The sequence below is a fragment of the Lepidochelys olivacea genome (assembly GCF_965140295.1).
Source record: "Lepidochelys olivacea isolate rLepOli2 genome assembly, chromosome: 14".
NCBI lineage: Eukaryota > Metazoa > Chordata > Testudines > Cheloniidae > Lepidochelys > Lepidochelys olivacea.
This window is the reverse complement of record NC_140424.1, coordinates 8,866,294-8,887,428: the sequence shown is the minus strand read 5'-3', so window position 1 is coordinate 8,887,428 and position 21,135 is coordinate 8,866,294. Positions and strand designations below refer to the sequence as shown.

The following is a 21,135-nucleotide window of genomic DNA, read 5'->3' as shown; positions in this document are numbered from 1 at the left end:
TTTATTCTTCTCTTCCCCAATCCCAGATTCCACTGTAGCATGGGTTCCTCCCTCACCTGTGCTGCCAATACCTTTCTGTGGCCACCATCCCTTCTGATGCACGGGGATATCATGCAAGATAATGCTGATGTAGTCAGCTGTATTTTATGCTGGGATCCCCCACAAATTTGGGAGAGGAGCAATGTAGGGCATCATTTCTCCAGCCTCACTTCTTCCCACTCCTGTCTTGATTCACAGAAACTCAGAATCCATAGTGCACCTACCTAGAGGGAAGCTTGCACAGCACTGTAGTGGGAAGAGACATGATGCAGCAGAGTTATCCCTTTCATTCACCTATCCACCCACCTCTCACTCTCTTCTGCTTCATCCACGCAATCTGTATTCCCTCCACTTGTGCAACAGCAAAAATGACTGGGCTCTGAATCCTTTTGTGGTCTTGAAACAAGCAAATTTAATAGTAGGTTTCTAAAATATTATATGCACATTGTTTTATGTATATGAGAAAGAATACTCAATCTTCCCACATCACACAGTTTCAGGACTCTACATATTTATGTGAGAAAAAAATGGGGGTTGAGTTTTTAAATGTCCTTTTGCTTATGTGCTACTGATTTATTCTCACAGTCCCCTTTTTAAACTTTTCAAGAGGATGCTCTGAACATTGTCCCTGATGGTTTTGTGCTTTTTATAGCAAGATTCATCTATGTGGCAATGTAACAGAAGGCTTCTGTAAAAAAAGACACCAGCCCAAAAATGTTTATGTTTTAATATTTTTATAGCCATAAAAAAGATTAAACATAGATCAGTCTTCAGTATGAAATAGCCACTGGCTAATGTCTGTCCCTTTTACGCTCGCAGATTAAACCAGCATAATACTTTGAAAGCTGATCAGTAAATAAACAAACAATCTTAATTTTCATGACAGCAGAAATTAAACAACTAATAATGTAAAAAGGTAGTCTCTCTCTCTATACTACTATACAGCAATCAGCAGCATAACTAAATAGAACTCACCTTGCTGTCCGTAAGCTCATACATTTTCTGGCCAATGTAGGTGACATCAGGCTTAGACTCATTGTAAATAGCCCTTCTGGAAATATTTTTATTGGGTTTTGAAAGTCTTAATGTGCTTCCTTCAAGTCGCACGTAGACAGAATGAGTCAATGTAGCATGGTACGTTTCTGGATCATAATTATAAATTTCATTCATCCATCCCTAGAAAAGGAAATATTTGTTAATTGATATTGAATTGGCAACCTGATATAATATGAAAATAAAATTTTAAATAAATATTTGTCAGCCATTTATAGCAAGACAGACTCCTTTCCACCTCATGTCACATATTACATGGATGAATGCAATGAGGCAATAGATTGGGCACCAGACTGAAATCAGGAAAGCAGGATTCTATTCCTATCTCTTGCACTGGCTGTGAGAGAAACTTTGGGCAAATCAGTTAACCTCTCTGCACCTTTTTGTTTCCTTATCTGTATAAACAGGGACAAATGTTTCTTACCCACCTTTATAAAGTGCTGTGAGATCTATGGGTGAAAATTACTCCATATTTAAGTAACTATTCCCAAACCTGGGGTACCAGATTAGCCAGAGGCACTTGTCAGAGGAGGAAAGAAGCAGTGTATTGCCCAGAGCATACATTCATGAGACATTAAGTTAATGTTTTCCTTGTCTTAGCCTGCCAGATGACACCTTAATAGTGACTCTGGCATTTGTGCATTAAGAGCCAAGTCCTGCAAGGTTTTGAGCATCCTCAGTGCTCAGTGAAGTCAATGGAAAGTGAAGCTACTCAGTACCTTGCAGTCAAGCCTGAAATGTGCACAGTAGAAATCCTTACAATACTGAAGGAGGGCATGGGAGGGATGGAGAGAGAAAGGGAGGAGGAAAAGAAAGTCTATGAACATACATCTCTGAATACCCTATTAAAAATACGTTACCCAAGCCATTATACAAAGAGTCAATATATATTATTGCAGCACTATAATCAATTAAAAATATTCTCCTACACAAAAAACAGGACAATATTCTAAGGCCCATTTACTTCATTGGGAGCCGGTGCCAGTCAGTTTCTCAGGACAGACATTACATAATTTTCTGAGGACTCTTTAATTAATCAATCAATTAATGGTACCTAGAATATATTAAATTTCACCACCTATTTGCATTTTCACTAATACCCACAAACAAAACACGAGGAAAATTAAGCTATTTTATATGTTCAGTAGCCACCACATTAAGTCACACATCTGACATTTCAATTTAAAACACATACAGTCTGCTTTTAGATTTCACCAACACCTAAACTGGCTTTTAGAGCATTTTGTATTTGGGTTTTGTTTACACTGGACATAACCAGCCTTCACATACAGAAATACAAATGCATCAAGGAGACAGTTTGTAACGCCAGGATGATTTACAGTATACACAGCAGGGTTTGTTTGTAATGGGCCCACCCTACTTCCTTTTTGGAAGTTATTAAGCCAAAAAGTTTCAGAGCAGACACAGCAACTAGTTTTCACTTGAGTTTTGAATTTCATCCAGAAATTCCAGCTGGAATTATCAAAACACAAGGACATCACAAGACTTGCCTACAATCATAGAGTGTTACTCTGTGCAAACCATAGTATCCACGTGGCTTATGTAAAAGTTCCCCTCCACACCAAAGTAGTTCTCTAGTGTAATGCAGATCTTTGAGCTGTCTCTGGACTTCCTACAACCATACAGACGGGCATGCTTTTGAGGCAGTGGCTCTCACCAACATCGCACCAACACCAGAGACAGCTCACACCATACCAATGTCCTCAGACTACCATCACACTTTGTTTTGTTTTTGTTTTTTGGGGGGAAGAAAAATCAAGACTTCTTCCCATCTCCACTGAACCTTTGGCCGTAAAGTCTTGATAGAGTCCACCTTACAAAGAGGTGCAATAACAGACTAGAAAACCTTTCATTCAGGGTGCAGTCCTGTACATGTGGCAGGTCTTCCCTCTAGCCATGGCCAAATCCATCACAGAATTATAGAATACCAGAATACCTCTTTCCCCCATGAGAGCTTACTAGGCAGCAGTTCTGCAGAAATGGACCTAGTTGGAAAGCAATCAGACAAAATTAAACCAGCATCTTGTTTTCCTCTGTTTATATATTCCTGACTCTTTTCTTAGAATGGCTGGATAATGAAATTAGAAGAGACCCACACAGCTTTACTGATTTCTGACATGTGCTCCAGCTTTAGGTTTAAAATAATTGGATAAACTCTGTAATCAGCTAGTCTAACAAATACTTCTAAAAATCCTGTCCTGATCATTTGCTTGCTTGCTCTCTCTATATTCAATAACCCAAACAGAGGCTCTGGGCACCCAGAAATTGTCACTTTTGAAAAATCTTATCCATACCTAGTTGCTGCATAAAATGACAGAGAATGGCAAACAGCGTATAATACAAGACAATGGGTACTATGCACACTCATAGTTTAGTATAAAGAACAAAGTTACAAAAAAGAGTTAAGAAATTAAAGTTAGTTATTACTTAACTAATATCCAGGCCAACATCAACACTTTAGATATAATGTCTAACACAATACTTCCGGTACATAAACTCTGAGGGCAACTCTACATGAACCTTCACTTCACGGCAGGCTGGTGCAATCTATCTTGCACCAGCTTGCCACACATTAACTGTCTGTGTGGACACCATATGTTAACCCAGTTTCAAAGCAGGGTAGCTCAAACCACACTAATGAGCTATTAATGTGCATCAGCAGAGTCCACACAAACAGTTAGTGTGCACAGGCTATTACAGGGAAGATTCACACCCCAGCTTCCTCCAAAGAAAATATTTGAGTATACAAGTCCTGAGTTTTCCTGACTTGTAAGGAAGCAGAGTTTTCTTTTTACATTGAAATTTCAAGGTATTTAACAGCAAATAAATTCAGGTCCATGAATATATGAAAAACTGCATTACTTGAAGTCAAGTGAGAATTCTTTGTCAAGTGACCATCCTTGAATATTTGTTAATTAATCTGAAGCTATATGTCTGATGCAGAAGTTTTTTCAGAATATCTACTATTTTAGCTCAAATTTAATTGGCTGATCAATAAATCTGCTGGGGGTGGGGGTCTGCATGTTTAATTTAGAATAAAGCCTGTGGAGAACAAGTGCAAAAGACATGTGAAAACCTCAAGATTCTTTTCTCCAATTCTCATATTTTTAAAGCAATTTAGTTACTCTCTGAAATTCCTCCACTCTCTGAAAAATAGTCAGTGGGGATGGGAACACATTTTCAACCCATGTTGCAACCTATTTTGCAATGTGTCCAAACAATTAAATTAATGGACTGTGCTTAAATATAGCAATTCCGCCACCATAATCCATTAGAGACAGATACATTATCCCAGGCTATTGGAACATCAACAATGGGCTTCATTGTTGTTTGAGGAGGTTGTATGGTTTGTTTTTTGGTACTACTGAAGCAGTTAAAATAAGAAATTTAGTAACTCAGGGAGGACAATGGGAATAGTCAAACTACTCCGCAGGTGTTTGCCATGCACAGTGATCTTATGATCTCCATCTTTAAAGATGAGCAGTTTTGTTTAGAGGATGGAATAGGAAAAATTGTCTGGCTATCAGCAGAATAACTAAATTGAAAAATGCTTTGTTAAACATTGGGTGAAACTGCTTTTAGGAAAGAGCAGCCATACTGTTAAAACAGCTAGATACACTAACAGGACCTGGCCATTAGACAGTAAATGTTGAGCTTCTGGTTTAACGAACTGTGTGACCTCTGTCTTACCAGTACCATAAGCTGTCCTAAATTTCCTATGAAGGCATACTTCTAAAGAGCACTCACAAGAAATTCAAGTCATTTAGGTTAAGATGGACTAACATTTCATATATTTTTTCATTCCCTTACCACTTGCCCAATCCTGCAACTTCGTACTTGAGTTGTAGTCCTATTGAAACCATTGGGATTACTCCTGTAAGAACTGCAGAATCAGGCTCTTTAGTACCACACTTAAGCAATCAGACATATTAGATAATTTCAGTATAACAGTTTAATACAGTTGAAATCTTAGGCATGTTATAGTTTAACATGAAAACACTGTTCCAAGAGGCAGACTCTGTTTATGACTGACAAACCAAAGTGTTCAAAAATACCAGGTTTTCTGCACAAAGATACCATCAAGCACATAAATGAAAACGCTCGCCAGCCAGTTTCACATGAGCCAGAATTCAAAACATCACTTCCTCCAAGAGTCACTTGGTACCACTTTCACAGAGATTGATAAGGAGACATTAGCACTAAATTGATCTCATTTTATACCCCAGTAATGAGGTCCAGAAATGCCTGCAAAATCTGATAGATATGCAGTCTTCATCAGAACAATCCCTCTTTAGTAGGTTGTTTCCAGTCTTTCGTAATTAATTCATTTAAAGAATACATTGCTTGATAAAATGGGGAAGATAAAGAAAAGGATATCAAGCCACTTTACAAAAGGTGGCCAGTTAGTGCTGTATTTTCCACTGCATGCATCCGATGAAGTGGGTTTTAGCCTACGAAAGCTTATGCTCAAATAAATTTATTAGTCTTTAAGGTGCCACAAGTACTCCTTATTCAGTTAGCAATAGAGGACACAGAGGCACAGGGAGGTTAAAAAGACTTGCCCAAGGTCACAAAAAAAGTCAATGGCATTATCAGGAATGGAATACATATCTCCCTCTAATACTTTTTTTCTAAAAATGCTCAGAAGGCCATCTGTCCCTGAAAGTGCTCCTCTCCCCCATTTTAAAAAAGCTTACATCTCCAGACTTAAAGTCGTATCTTCATTGCATAAGGATGTAAAAATTTATAAACCTACACACAGGGTGGGGAACTGGCACAAATTAAATATATGAAATGATCTGTGAACGATGTTGTTATAAACATACAACTAAAAGGTAGCCTAACATTTTTCCTTTACCTGTAAAAGGTTAAGAAGCTCAAATAACCTGGTTGACACCTGACCAAAAGGACCAATGGGAAAAGATACTTTCAAATCGGGGGGAGGGGGAGGTTTGCTTTATGCTCTTTGTTTGTGCGTTCTCTCAGGAGACAGAGAGAGAGACCAAGCAAGTAATCCAGCTCCTACTAAATGATACATCTAAATTTACAAAAATAGGAAGTAATAGCAAGGAAATGCGTTAGAATATCTTTTGTTTTAGCTTGTGAATTTTCCCTGTGCTAAAAGGAAGGTTTATCCCTGTTTTTTGTAACTTTAAAGTTTGGCCTAGAGGGGAATCCTCTATGTTTTAAATCTTATTACGCTGTAAAATTACCTTCCATCCTAATTTTACAGAGGTGTTTATTATAAAGAAAAAAAAGTAAAAGAAAGTTCTGTTTTTTAAGACTCTAAGTGGTTTTTAGTGCCCTAAAAACCCAAGGGTCTGGTCTGTGCTCACCTTGTTTACCTATCTGGTTGGTAGATTATTCTCAAGCCTCCCCAGGAAAGGGGGTGAAGGGCCTTGAGGGAATATTTCGGGGGAAACAGGAACTCCAAGAGGTCCTCTTCCTAAATCTTTGTCTAACTCACTTGGTGGTGGCAGCAGTACTCATCCAAGGACAGGGAAGGATTTTAACCTAAGCTGGTAAAAATAAGTTTAGGGGGTCTTTCATGCAGGTCCCCACATCTGTACCCCAGAGTTCAGAGTGGAGAGGGAACCTTGACATGGTGGTAAAGATGGGATCATTTTGAACCAGAAGCACAAACCTCAGGATATTAAAAGGATTTTTTTTTCTTCTTCTGGCTGCGTGGAAAGCAGCGAGGTTGTTGGTTTTTTTTAAAGCTGAGAGCAGCTGGAGTTTGTTTGTTTTTGTTTTTTCCTTTGCCTGAAGGCAGAGGAATTAAGTTACAGCAAGGGAATTCACAAGCTGGGTTGTTTTTTTTTTCCCCCTTTTCTTTCTAGCTCTCAGGTTAGGCTAGGCTAAGCGCAAGGCTAGGATGACAAAAAGTAATATCCAAAAAAACCCTAAAATTAGCCAGATTTGAAGCTAAAAAAAAGACAGAAAGAACATGAAAGGCAAATGACCTTAAAGCGCTTGGAAGCAGAGGCAGAGGCAAAACGCTTCGAGATGGAAATGGAGGCAAAACACTTTGAGACAAAGTTAGAGCTGAAGCGCTTAAATCTGGAAAGGGCTAAGATGGGTCTACCGGATAACCCTAACAATCCTTCCCCAAAAGTCCACAAATGGGAGCGACTATGTCCACAGTATGATTAATCCAGTGATACTGCTAAATATTTCATCACCTTTGAGAGACTGTGCACACTCCATGCAATTCCTGACAATCACAAGATGACCACATTGGTAGCAAAATTGACTGGCAGAGCTCTGGACATATTCAACAAGATGCCTATTGAGGATGCTTCTGACTATGGTAAATTTAAGAATTTGGTTTTGAAACAGTTTCAAATTACACCTAAAACATATAGAGTAAAATGTAGAGCCCTTAAGAGAGGACCTGGACTAAGTAATGTGGCTTATGTAAACCAGATAAAGGATCTGTTAGATAAATGGGTCAAAGGAAGGGGTGTAACTACTTTGAAGGAATGTGTGATTTGGTTATACAGGAGCAGTTCCTGACTATAACCAATAATGATATAAAAACAGTGTTTATGGGATAAAAAAAAAAAATGAACTCAGCAGAAAGTCTTGCTTCTTATGCTGATCAATACGAGCAGTCCCAGACCATCAGAGAGGCGGGGCAAATAGGAACCAAACGGGTGGAGGCAGAAGAGAGGAACAACCCTGGTCGCAGTTTTGGCGGATACCAGAAGGAACACCCTGAAACGACACCCTACCACCGGAGGCAGCCCAAGGCTCCAACTACACCGCCCCCCCAAAAAAACCCAAACACTTTATTGTCCCACTACACCATTCTCCAGCAACCCACCTTGCCCCAGTGACCAGTCAGCTAGGCGATGTTTTAAATGTAACGACCTGGGGCATGTAAAGGCCAACTGCCCCAAGAACCCCAACAGATTACAGTTCATTGCACCAGAGAAGGTCCTCAGGCCCAGATGCCTCCCAGATACCCTCAAAACAAAGGAAAACTGTGAGTGGGTGGAAAAAAGGTTATCACATGGAGGAACACTGGAGCACAAGTGTCAGCTATCCATCGATCCTTAGTGGACCCCAAATTCATCAACCCAGAGGCCCAAGTGACGATTCAACCTTTCAAGTCAAACTCTTTTGATTTGCCTACAGCCAAGTTGCCTGTCCAGTACAAGGGCTGGTCACGAATGTGGATTTTTGCTGTCTATGATGATTATCCCATTCCCATGCTGCTGGGGGAAGACTTGGCCCACCCTGTGAATCTAGCCAAGAGGGTGGGAATGGTCACCCGCAGCCATGCTAAGCAAGCCTTCACACCTATCCCTGTTCCTGAGCCTTACACCAGGGCCGCGTCTGGGTAACCAGAGACCCAGACTGAGATTGTGGAACTGGACCCCATGCCAACATCTGCGACAGCAGTAGTGGATCCAGTCGCAGAGACCCAGCCAGAGCCAGGCCCAAAACTGGAACTGGCAGATCAACCAGCACCAGAACCATTGCCAGCACTGAGTCCAGCGCTTGCAACCCTGTCTACAACCCCAACACCAGAGGGCACCACCAAGCCTGCCCTGGCAGCAGCAGCTAAACCAGCGCAAGAGGCTCAGCCGGAGCCTGAACCACAACCTAGTGCACCCGCGGAGAGCGGGTCATGGTCCACAGAAACAGCCCCATCCCCTGCATCGCTTCCCGAGGGACCAAGCCCAAGTCCACCATCCAGTGAGGAAATGATGTCTCCAGCATCAAGGGAACAGTTCCAGGCCGAGCAGGAAGAAGATAAAAGCCTCCAGGGAGCTTGGACGGCAGCACAGAGCAACCCACCGCCTCTCAGCTCTTCTAATCAATCCCAGTTTGTTGTTTAAAAAAAAAGGACTTTTATGCAAAAATACCCCTTCTTTCTGGTGGGCACCAGGAGGACTGGCATCCTCAGAGACAGTTGGTAGTTCCAACTAAGTACTGGCTAAAGCTCTTAAGTTTAGCCCACGATCATCGTGGTGACCATGCTGGGGTTAACAGGACCAAAGACCGTTTGGGGAAGTCATTCCACTGGGAGGGAATGGGCAAGGACGTTTTTACTTATGTCCAGTCTTGTGAGGTGTGCCAGAGAGTGGAAAAACCCCAAGACCAGGTCAAAGCCCCTCTCCAGCCACTCCACATCATTAAGGTCCTCTTTCAGCAAGTAGCTGTGGATATTCTGGGTCCTTTTCCAAAAAAAAAAAAAAAGACACCCAGAGGAAAGCAGTACATATTGACTTTCATAGATTTTGCCACCCGATGTCCGCAAGCAGTAGCTCTAAGCAACACCAGGGCTAAAAGTGTGTGCCAGGCATTAACAGACATTTTTGTCAGGGTAGGTTGGCCCTCCGACATCCTTACAGATTCGGGAACTAATTTCTTGGCAGGGACCATAAAAAGCCTGTGGAAAGCTCCTGGGGTGAAACACTTGCTTTCCAACCCTCACCACCACCAAACAAATGGCCTGGTGGAGAAGTTTAACAAAACTTTGGGGGCCATGATATGTAAATTCGTAAATAAGCACTCCAATAATTGGGAACTAGTGTTGCAGCAGTTGCTCTTTGCCTACAAAGCATACCACATCCCAGTTTAGGGTTTTCACCATTTGAACTTGTATATGGCCGTGAGGTTAAAGGGCCATTGCAGTTGGTGAAACAGCAATGGGAGGGGTTTACGCCTTCTCCAGAAACTAACATTCTGGACTTTGTAAACAACCTACAAAACACTCTCCGAACCTCTTTAGCTCTTGCTAAAGAAAACCTAAAAGATGCTCAAAAAGAACAAAAACCCTGGTATAACAAACATGCCAGAGAGCATTCCTTCAAAGTAGGGACCAGGTCACGGTCTTGAAGGCACTCCAGTCCCATGACATGGAAGCGTCATGGGAATGGCCATTCACGGTCCAAGAGTGCCTGGGAGCTGTTAACTATCTCATAGCATCCCCCACCTCAAACCTAAAGCCTAAAGTGTACCATGTTAATTCTCTAAAGCCCTTTTATTCCAGAGAATTAAAGGTTTGTCAGTTTACAGCCCTGGGAGGAGATGACACTGAGTGGCCTAAAGGTGTCTACTACAAAAGGAAAAAGTGACAGTGGTGTGGAAGAGGTGAACCTCTCCACTTTGAACTCTGGGGTACAGATGTGGGGACCTGCATGAAAGACCCTCTAAGCTTATTTTTTACCTGTGAAGCAGGCTGTCCAGTGGTATGATTTGGGGGGAGTGTCATAAACATACAGCTAAGGGTAGCCTAAAATTTTTCCTTTACCTGTAAAAGGTTAAGAAGCTCAAATAACCTGGTTGACACCTGACCAAAAGGACCAATGGTAAAAGAAGATACTTTCAAATCGGGGGGGGGCGGGGTGGAAGGAGGAGGAGGTGGGAGGGGGGAAGGTTTTCCTTTGTGCTCTTTGTGTGTTCTCTCAGGAGACAAAGAGAAAAACCAAGCAAGTAATCCAGCTCCTACTAAATAATACCTACTATTTTTGTAAGTTTAGGTGTAATAGCAAGGAAATGCGTCAAAGTATCTTTTGTTTTAGCTCGTAAATTTTCCCTGTGCTAAAAGGAAGGTTTATCCCTGTTTTTTGTAACTTTAAAGTTTTTCCTAGAGGGAAATCCTCTATGTTTTAAATCTTATTACCCTGTAAAATTACCTTCCATCCTAATTTTACAGAGGTGTTTCTTTTACTTTTTTTTCTTTGTACTAAAGTTCTGTTTTTTTAAAACTCTAATGGGTTTTTAGTGCCCTAAAAACCCAAGGGTCTGGTCTGTGCTCACCTTGTTTACCTATCTGGTTGGTAAATTATTCTCAAGCCTCCCCAGGAAAGGAGGTGAAAGGGCTTGGGGAAATATTTTGGGGTAACAGGAACTCCAAGTGGTCCTTTTCCTAAATCTTTGTCTAACTCATTCGGTGGTGGCAGCAGTACTTATCCAAGGACAGGGAAGGATTTGTGCCTTGGGAAAGTTTTTAACCTAAGCTGGTAAAAATAAGCTTAGAGGGTTTTTCATACGGGTCTCCACATCTGTACCCCAGAGTTCAAAGTGGGGAGGGAACTTTAACGGAGGTAAAGCATAAACATGACAGAATAAAGCTTAGCATCCATAAACAGAAAGAAAAAAAAAAAGAAAAATTAGAAAAGGCTTACTACATTTATCTATGCTCCAACAACATAACTGAACCATTAGCTTCTGGCAATCAAACTTCATCAGTTACTGTGGCCAAGTGAATGGACTGTGGCCAAGTGAATTCCAGAAACATTAGCCAAATTCAACCCTGGTGTAACTCCACTAACTTGAAATGAGTTACACTAGCTCCTTATTTGGTCCATTCTGTGAGTCTCAGCCTAGTGTTTCAAGGCATAAGATCAGCCAACTCAATATTAATGCAAGGCTTTGGGGGATCAAATACTTGAAAGAACTGACTTCAGAAGGAACATGGGCTACTTTGCTAGATCCTAGGCCTAAGAGGAAATGGAACTCTGAGCCAGTGGACATATTCTGCACAGTTCTGTGCTGCAAGCTGAGTCTACTTCATAGATGAAATGCCATCAGAAAATACATTCTTTCTTCAATAAACCAAAGTTTGCTACACCCAAAGCTATCAGTTTCCTAATAAATTAGATTGTAAATTCTTTGGGGTCGGGACTGCCTTTTACTACAATATATTTTTGTACAGTGCCTAGTGCAAAAGAGCCCTTCTATTCTGATTAGGGGCTTTGGGCTTTTTTATTCATATTACCTGTATTATAGTAGATAGAAACTGACATCTAACCTCTTTGCTGTCCTCTCGTTCAAAAGACACCATACTTTTCTGCTTTTAGAACTAAACCTCAACTTCCTTTTGCTATCCAGATACTTACTGGATAACAGCTGAAGGCCAACTAACATATGTTGCATTTGGATAGCATCTTCCATATGCGCTTTCAGCATGCTTTACAAACACTAAATATAGCATTGCAACCCACTTGGTAAGCACTGTAATTTTTATAGATTAGGAAACTGACACAAAAAGGGTAAAAGATTTGCTCAAGAACACAAGGGGAGTCTCCAGCGCCAAGAAAAGAACCCAGATCTGCTGATGCCTGGTATTGTGTCGTACCCCCAAAGCCACCCTTTCTTTTGACTCAGCCAGACCAAAAATCTTCAATTGTAAAGATGACCATCTACTTACAATCATAGAATATCAGGGTTGGAAGGGACCTCAGGAGGTCATCTAGTCCAACCCCCTGCTCAAAGCAGGACAGGACTAATCCCCAATTTTTGACCCAGATCCCTAAATGGCCCCTCAAGGATTGAACTCACAACCCTGGGTTTAGCAGGCCAATGCTCAAACCACCAAGCTATCCCTCTCCCTCTCCCCCCCCCACCACTACTTCAGGAATAGTTTTTCTGAACTTACTGCATACTTATTTAAAAGGATGTGAAAACTAGGGAATTCTATGTTTATGACAGAGATTTCAAACCTAATGACTCTGTAGGAGATAACTGATCAACTGGTATACATATATACACACAGTATACTTACCAAGACCCTTCAGCAATAGCTTTCAAATGGAGGAATTTTGAAATTTCCAACTGCTTTTATGGGTGAGTTTTACAACATCTCAAGGGACAAAATTTACATGTCAAAATCAAAGCTGTGCTCCATGACTGACAATTACTCCCAGATTAATCCTATAGCTCACGAAAGCTCATGCTCAAATAAATTGGTTAGTCTCTAAGGTGCCACAAGTACTCCTTTTCTTTTTGCTTTTAATTCACCAAATCCAAACATTAAGTATTCATGTAGCCAAAGATTAGTCATTTTAAGTTAAGAGAAAAGGAAGGAAAACATAACATACAGAAGAGCATTTCAAATTTTGATCTACCTCTACGACTGACAACTGTTTTACATGGCAGTCAACAGCTGCCTTGAACCTGTGTGGGATAATTTCTCTGTAACCCACCTGAATGTGGTATAGTGGGAAGTAGCAGCAGAGATTCTACAATGAGAGACAGAAGATTTATTCCCTTTTATCCTTTTGCTATTGGCAGGAATGTGATTCAGTACTAGCATCTCTCCTCAGCGCTGCCTGACTTGAGTGCTGCACCCAAACATCTGAGCACTGTTTGGGGTCAGGATGAGTTAATGGGGGAGGCAATTGCAGAAGGTGAAAACAGCCCAGGAATTTGATTCAGTGGGAGGTGGCCAGGCCAGAAACCAGGGTTCTCTAGAACCCTCAGAAGATAAACATGTTAAGACCATAAACCTTTGGACCTGGGTTTTTGTATGTATTTTTACTTTATCAAGTTGGTTTTTTGACTGAACCAGGTACAGATGGAAAGAAAAAATGTTCCTGTGTGTGTGGTGGGGGAGTGGTAGGGTTGCCAACTTTCTAGTCACACAAAACTGAACACCCTAGCCCTGCCCCTCGCTCACTACATTCCCCCTCCCTTGGTGGCTCCCTTTCCCCAACCCTCACTCACTTTCACTGGGCTAGGGCAGAGGGTTGGGGTATGGGAGGGGGTGAGGGCTCTAACTGGGGGTTCAGGGTGTGGGAGGGAGCTCCAGACTGGGGCAGGGAGCTGGGGTGCGGGAGGCGGTGAGGGCTCCGGCTGGGGGTGCAGGCTATGGTGTGGGGCTGGGAATGAGCAAACTGGGGTGCAGGAGGGAGCTCCAGGCTGGTGGGTGGAGCCAAGGGATACAGAATGCGGGAGGGGGCTAGGGATAAGATAGGAGGTGGGGGTGCAGGAGGAGGTGATGGCTCTGGGGTGGGATTATCTCGGGCAGCTCCCGATCAGTGGCGCAGCAGGGAGGCTAAGGCAGGCTGCCTATCCTGGCAGGTACTAGGCAGGGGGGCCAGGAGGCTCCACACGCTGCTCTCGCCTGCGGGCATCGCCACCCCCGGCCCCCAGCCCCCATTGGCCAGTTCCCAGCCAATAAGCGTGAGGAGCCGGTGCTCAGGGCAGTACACAGAGGCCTGGGCTCTTTCCCCCCACCTAGGAGCCGGACCTGCTGACCGCTTCTGGGGCACAGCACAGTGCCAGCCAGGACAGGTAGGGAGTAACCTGCCTTAGCGCTGCAGCACCCCCGATTGGATTTTTAATGGCCTGGTCGGCAGTGCTGATCTGAGCCGCCAGGGTCCCTTTTAGACCGGGTGTTCTGGTTGAAAACCTAGGGAGTGGAAGGCTTCAAATAAGGCTAACCCTGGATGTATAATTTGTAATACATTATTCAGCAAAGTGTACTTCTCCCCCCCCCCAATCAACTGTCTGCAAAGAGTCAAACTCATTTGCAATTTGCAGACTTACAGTAAACAACTCTTGGTTTTCAGATTACTGAAATACTTCATGATCAATATTTAAAATTGGCATTATGTTTATACATAACGTATTTGTTCCATTCCCTGACTGGATGACTTACAGCATATAGCTAACCAATATGGCATGAATTTCATCATCAATTTCAGTATAAAGTTCAAGTTTCAGAATTCAAAATTTGCAGTGCTGCTGCTGAATTATGGAATTCAAAGTTCACTTTCAGTAAATTGAGTTTAAAATTATTTTTTTGCAATTATTCATGCAAATAAAAAATTTTCTAGAATATTTGTGAATGTGAACACAGAGGCATGAAGAGCCAAAGCAAATGTTTCAAAACTGAAGTGAATATTTGCCAAAATGTGTGTGTGGTATTCACCCACCTCTCAGCAGTACTTTCTCAAAGAAACATTTGAGAAGTCCTGTTTATAAACAATGGAAATCTAAAACAGTGTGTGTACAGGTATATATAGATACACAAAGTACTTTTTTTAAACCAACTGGAACAGCTGAAAAAAAAAGTCATTTTCCTGGGAAGGCTCTTCTTTTCCATTTGGAAACATGGATTCCCATCCTCATTTAGGTTTTCAATATGACTCTTTTGTAACAATTGCTACCTTACTTGGACAATACCATCATCAGCAATACCATTAATGTTGCCAGTCCAGCTCTGCAAACAATTTTTTTTTAAAAAAAACGTGCGCTCCCTGGTTGGCTCTAGAGCATCAAACATTCCTGGAAAATCACTTTGCAAGTCCAACATAAACAACTACATTTTGTTGATTATTTTATTGACAGAAGAATAGTTTTGGGGTTGTTGTTTTTTTTTTAAAGGAGATAGTAAGGCAGGTCAAATGCTGGGTCTAACCAACCTGGCCTTCTCCACTTAGGCATCTAAAAAAAGCCTGTATCATTGCTTGAAATATAAAGCCGTCAGAACTGTTCATTGGCTAGATTATTAATACGGAGCATATTTTAAGATAGATGTAATAAGACATGCTGGCAAAGTTAAGACATCTTTAATAACAGATGGTGTCTCTGACACATAGCCCATTGAGTACAGGTAAAGGTGATTATCATTTTTAAGGTTGACTAAAGATTGCTCAAGCAATACATTCTGAATACAGATGTGAACCTTCCCAAACAAAAAACATACCCCACCTTACTGGAAATACGAGGTTTAAAAGAATCAGTTGAGTATTCTTTTAAGCTATATAAAATAGGTAGGTAACAAAAAGGAAAAAAAATTATAAGTCCACAAAGATTTTTTTTTCTTCCCAAATGACAATCAAGCTGTGCTCATTCTTGACCTATGTAAACATGCGATCTGAATATTACCTTTGTGTCTCCTTTCACACTTCACTCCTGTTTTTTGCCCTTCCCTCTCTAGTCTGCTCTTAAATTAAGCTGTTTGGGGCAGGGGCCACATCTATCTCTATTTGTAGAATACCTAGCACATTGAGTTCCTGACCCTTATTATAGACTTTTGTTAATACCATAATATAAATAAAGCTGAAGTACTATCCTAGTGTAGTTTTGCTCATGTTAATCCAAGGCATGGACCCCAAACCAAACGTTTATTTGAAGTTGAGAACAGTTTTTCCAAATTAACACAAAACTTAAACATCAAGAGCAAATACACTGAAACAGACTGAGCATTCAGCAATATTCACCACAGATACGCGATACATGAATCATGCTGAATTGGATGGGTCTGGTAAGCCTCTTGCCTATATCCCTCGTGTCATATAAATGTACTACCTAAATCCAAAATACAGGATAAGAAACAGGTGGCATAGATGCACCTCAGGATGTTTAGCATCAACTGTAATCCAACCTTCTACTCACTAGCTCTTGCAGCTTTGCAGATGAAGTGGTCATTCAGAAAGCAGTAACTGACAAGATAAAGAATTAGTAGGATGGTAGGTCATCAAGGTGGCAAGGAGGATGGCTTCTAGTGCAAGAGGGAACAGCAAAGAGAGAAATGTACATAAGAACATAAGAATGACCATACTGAGTCAGACGAAAGGTCCATCTAGCCCAGTATCCTGTCTGCCGACAGTGGCCAATGCCAGGTGCCCCAGAGGGAGTGAACCTAACAGGTAATGATCTAGTGATCTTGCTCCTGCCATCCATCTCCACCCTATGACAAACAGAGGCTAGGGACACCATTCCTTACCCATCCTGGCTAATAGCCATTAATGGACTTAACCTCCATGAATTTATCCAGTTCTCTTTTAAACCCTGTTATAGTCTTAGCCTTCACAACCTCCTCAGGCAAGGAGTTCCACAGGTTGACTGTGCGCTGAGTTAAGAACTTCCTTTTATTTGTTTTAAACCTGCTACCCATTAATTTCATTTGGTGGCCCCTAGTTCTTATATTATGGGAACAAGTAAATAACTTTTCCTTATTTATGTTATCTACACCACTCATGATTTTATATACCTCTATCATGTCCCCCCTTTCCAAGCCGAAAAGTCCTAGCCTCTTTAATCTCTCCTCATATGGGACCCATTCCAAACCGCTAATCATTTTAGTTGCCCTTTTCTAATGCCAGTATATCTTTTTTGAGAGGAAGGGACCACATCTGTACACAGTATTCAAGATGTGGGCGTACCATGGATTTATAAAAGGCAATAAGATAGAGAATATGATGGAGACTATCCCTTTTTTAATGATTCCTAACATCCCGTTTGCTTTTTTGACTGCCGCTGCACACTGCGTGGATGTCTTCAGAGACTCCAAGATCTTTCTCCTGATTAGTTGTAGCTAAATTAGCCCCCCCATCATATTGTATGTATAGTTGGGGTTATTATTTCCAATGTGCATTACTTTACATTTATCCACATTAAATTTCATTTGCCATTTTGTTGCCCAATCACTTAGTTTTGTGAGATCTTTTGGAAGTTAGCCAGATCAAATGAGAGTAGTGTACCTGCCCACCAAAGCCCAGAAGTATTCAAGATGGATCCAGCCCTGAAAAGCTCATATGGAAAAATCCTCAAATTCCTATTTCCCAATTTCACATTTGCAGTAAACTATTTAAGGTATAAGGACATCTTCCCATGTGACAAAGGGGAACCCTAATATCTCCCATCAAGTTATACAACATTTGGCCAAAGACTTTATTATTTTAGATTCTAAAATGATTCAAAATTCAGGACAGTTCCCCCCCCAATCCGTACTCAGAATACATTGTCTGTGCTAGTTAAAATGCCTTATTGGACTGAGCCCTCATCTGCACCATGAACTTTATTCTCAGAGGTAAATAGGACACAGATACAATGTACCTTTGATTTGAGAGGACCAAAGTACACCCAGTTTAATCCACCTCTAATGTTGATCCCTCTTCCCTGTCACTGCTTCATATGAGAGTATTTGAACAATATGTACACAGAACTTTTTGCTTAGGAACAGCAGCAGCAGCCTAAAACTGAAACTCTATCACATAAGCACATTGAAACTTAACAATACAGCACATTGTATGACTGCTAACAAGCTAATGCAAAGTGCCCCCTACGCACCAACAGAACCCTCTTAAAGTTAAATCATATGCAGCACTGGAAAATTATTTTAACAGAAGCCAACTCAGGCCCTGCTAAGAACACTGCCATTTCAAAACAGATTAAACTCATGTATTCAATGCTTGAGAATTTCATGACTAAATGTGTATCATCAAAATAAACTGTATATATTTAGTCTATTCTACCACATCAAATTCAAGCTCCTTGCCTCTCACCAAGCTCTGCACAAACGTCAGCCGTGCCCATGTTTGCCCTCTCTCATTTCCTATTTTTCCTCCCAACTACTGTTACTGTGCTTATTTTCTTTTTCTACTTGACTTCCCACCTTCTTTCAAGTCCATCATTACTCTTGGAATAGCCTTCCATTTTGAGTTTGACTAGTACCTTTTCTCTCTTCTCCTTCAGATCCCCTTTAGAACTACAGCTGTGCTAAATGACATCAATGAACCCTCAAAAACACACCAGCAATGCTTTTATAAATCAGAGGTTCAGTGCATCTCAGACTATCTTTGTGAAAGTTTAACAAACATGGGTTGAAGCTATCCAGCCTTCCCACAGCCTTCCAAGCATCTGAACACCCTCTCCCCATTATTCATATGAAGCTTTTGAATGAAGGTTAATGTTAGAAAGAGGAGTTTCTGTGAGAGGTAGTAAGAATTCTTTTTAGGACTGAAGTGAAAACTGGTAATTCCTGTTAATCTCACCTGTTTTAAAGACCACAGTTTAGTAGCTTCAGCAGTTAATGGATTTTCAGTGGGTGACTCTTGCTTGAGCTGATCAAAACTAAAATCATTCAAATATAATCAGCTACACAAGTGGATGTCATGCTGTTTTATTAGTTACTTAACCAGAAAGGTCGAGAGCTTCCATGTTAGCTTGCTAAAATTAGCATCCATTTACAATCAAATGGCAACAAATCAGAAGTGCTACAACCATGCTAGTCACTTCCCCCATTATTTGATGCATTTAATCTGGAGAGATCAAAAATGTAGGCCACAGAATTCTACAATGTGGTTTTCAGCAGCCTTCAGCTTAGGAACTCTTAGCAACTACAGGTCCCAGTATGCAATGTTCTCTCTTGAGGTAAGTAACATACCATTTTATACATGTTAGTTACTGCCAAACCCTCAGCAAGTTCTCAGTTTTGCAAAATCTGGGCACACCTACTATATATACCCAATGCCATCCAAAATATTCACTATCCTTTGATTAGAAACTAAAGTACCACTATAGAAAATTAAGATGTTGTGTGTAATATTTTGTACCACTATCATATGGCCCTCAGGTAATCTGCCTGAATGCCAAGAATTAAATAAAAAACCCTGCAAAGGATGAAACCCACAAGAAATGAAATGATGGCAAAGAAGGTTCCTGGAGTAACTGGTGCAGGAGAGCTATCAACTGGGGAACACCCCCATCTGGCTCCATCAAGACTAGAATGGTTTAATCTTCCCAAGGCTAAGACAGGATCAAAGGGAATCCTAAAGCTTCCAAGATGCTTAAAAAAAGAAAAGAAAAAGGTAATGAGTGAGTAGCCAAAGGCTACCAGTGTGTGCTAGTGAAAGCTGACACTGTATTACATGCAGAGACAGGGAACCAACCCAGGAAGTTAAACAAAATATATACATAAAAATTCTTCAAAGAGCTTACATGAAATTCCAAATATCTTTCTGGGCTCATTCTAATGCAAACACATAGCATATGATTTAATGAATTTCAAAATGTAACTTTACATGGAAAATTGAATAAAAAAAGCTTTCTGAAGCGTCCATCCCACATCTCTGACTAGGCTAGTGGTTTTTCCATTTTGCTACCTCTGCTTCAGCAGAGCTGGTTAAAAGCTGGTTTTTCTTTTTAAAATTAGATCCCTGGTTTTAGCAAGGCAGTACAGTGTCTTTATATATCAATATTAATTTTAAAGTGGTTACTGAATGAAGAAGAAAAACCTCCAATTTTTTTGGACAGGCATTTAGCAGGCTATGAAAAATAAAAATCAAGATTTTTCCTTGATACTTTATGTGTGCATCCTCCTTTCATGGAAGTGAGGGATACAGTAATACCTAGCTCACATAGCACTTTTCATCAACAGATCTCAAACCATTTTACAAAAGAGGTCAGTATAAAATGTAAGAAGTGGGAATGTCTGTTTTCCTTAAATCATACTCTTCAGTACATCTATCCAACAGACATAATCCACAGATTACACAGAACCACAGACCATGACAAAATTTGCTTTTCACTGTGACATTCCCCATAGCTTTGAAAAATGAAAGTGATTAAAGTCAAGACTTCTTGAGAGTCCAGATTATATCTATCCTCCCACTGACAACAAAACGAAAGACTGTTTGGCTACAAGGGCCAACGACAAATCTGTTTGCACTGCAAGCCTGCTCAACTTCAGGATCCAGAACTAGGGCTGGTTGAAAACTGAAATTACTTCTTCTCCCTTCCCTTTCAAAAAAATTATTTATTTATTTTTACTTAAAAAAAAAGAATTTTGGGGGAACTGCTTTCCTCGGAAATTTCCAGCTTTTCATAAAAAAAAAAAGTATTTTTGGTTACTATAAATTTTGTAAAAAAGTCCAAATTCCTCCCCCCCATAGCTTTACACAAAAAGAGAAAAATAACAAACACTTCAGATTATATACCTTTCAGGGCTGCTGGAGCAGACAGTCCTGTTTATGGTCACCTGTTGGAGAAGAGGTAATTGTCAGCCAGTGTGCATCTTGGGATGACGAGCTAGTGACATGAACACCTGCGCTGAAGAGAACAAGAATGACTGAGAGGAAGACCCCAGCCTGAGAAAACAATAAGTAGAAGAAAGAGAACTAGACGGAGAACAGCAAAGAAGGAGCTGATTACTTATTGAACACAAAGTGTTTCTGGAACAGTCTTAAGGATAAAAAGAAAAGGAGTACGTGTGCCACCTTAGAGACTAACAAATTTATTTGAGCATAAGATTTCGTGAGCTACAGTTCACTTCATCGGATGCATAAGGCTGACACTCTCCACCCCAAAGAACTTACACTATAAATTAGAGTGAGAAAAATATACAAATGCACATGATAGCATGTAGGCTGAAGGTCTCAGCTTCAGAGAAAAAAATACTGGAACAGAAAAGTAGTAAAACAAAAAACACAGAAGAAAATCAATCATTACAAAAAACCAAGCCATTCTTCTAAAGAAAAGCACAGAATGAAGAAT

The 21,135-nt window shown here is 40.8% G+C and overlaps 1 protein-coding gene across 2 annotated transcripts in view; it reads right to left on the bottom strand.

The window, feature by feature from the left end:
• TEX2 (testis expressed 2) overlaps positions 1-21,135 on the bottom strand; it is a 119,643-nt gene that overhangs the window by 41,835 nt on the left and 56,673 nt on the right. For both annotated transcript variants that reach the window (XM_084647109.1, XM_084647110.1), the window contains exon 3: positions 1,015-1,215. In XM_084647109.1, the coding sequence (XP_084503235.1) occupies positions 1,015-1,215 (201 nt within the window). The remainder of the gene's footprint in view (positions 1-1,014; positions 1,216-21,135) is intronic.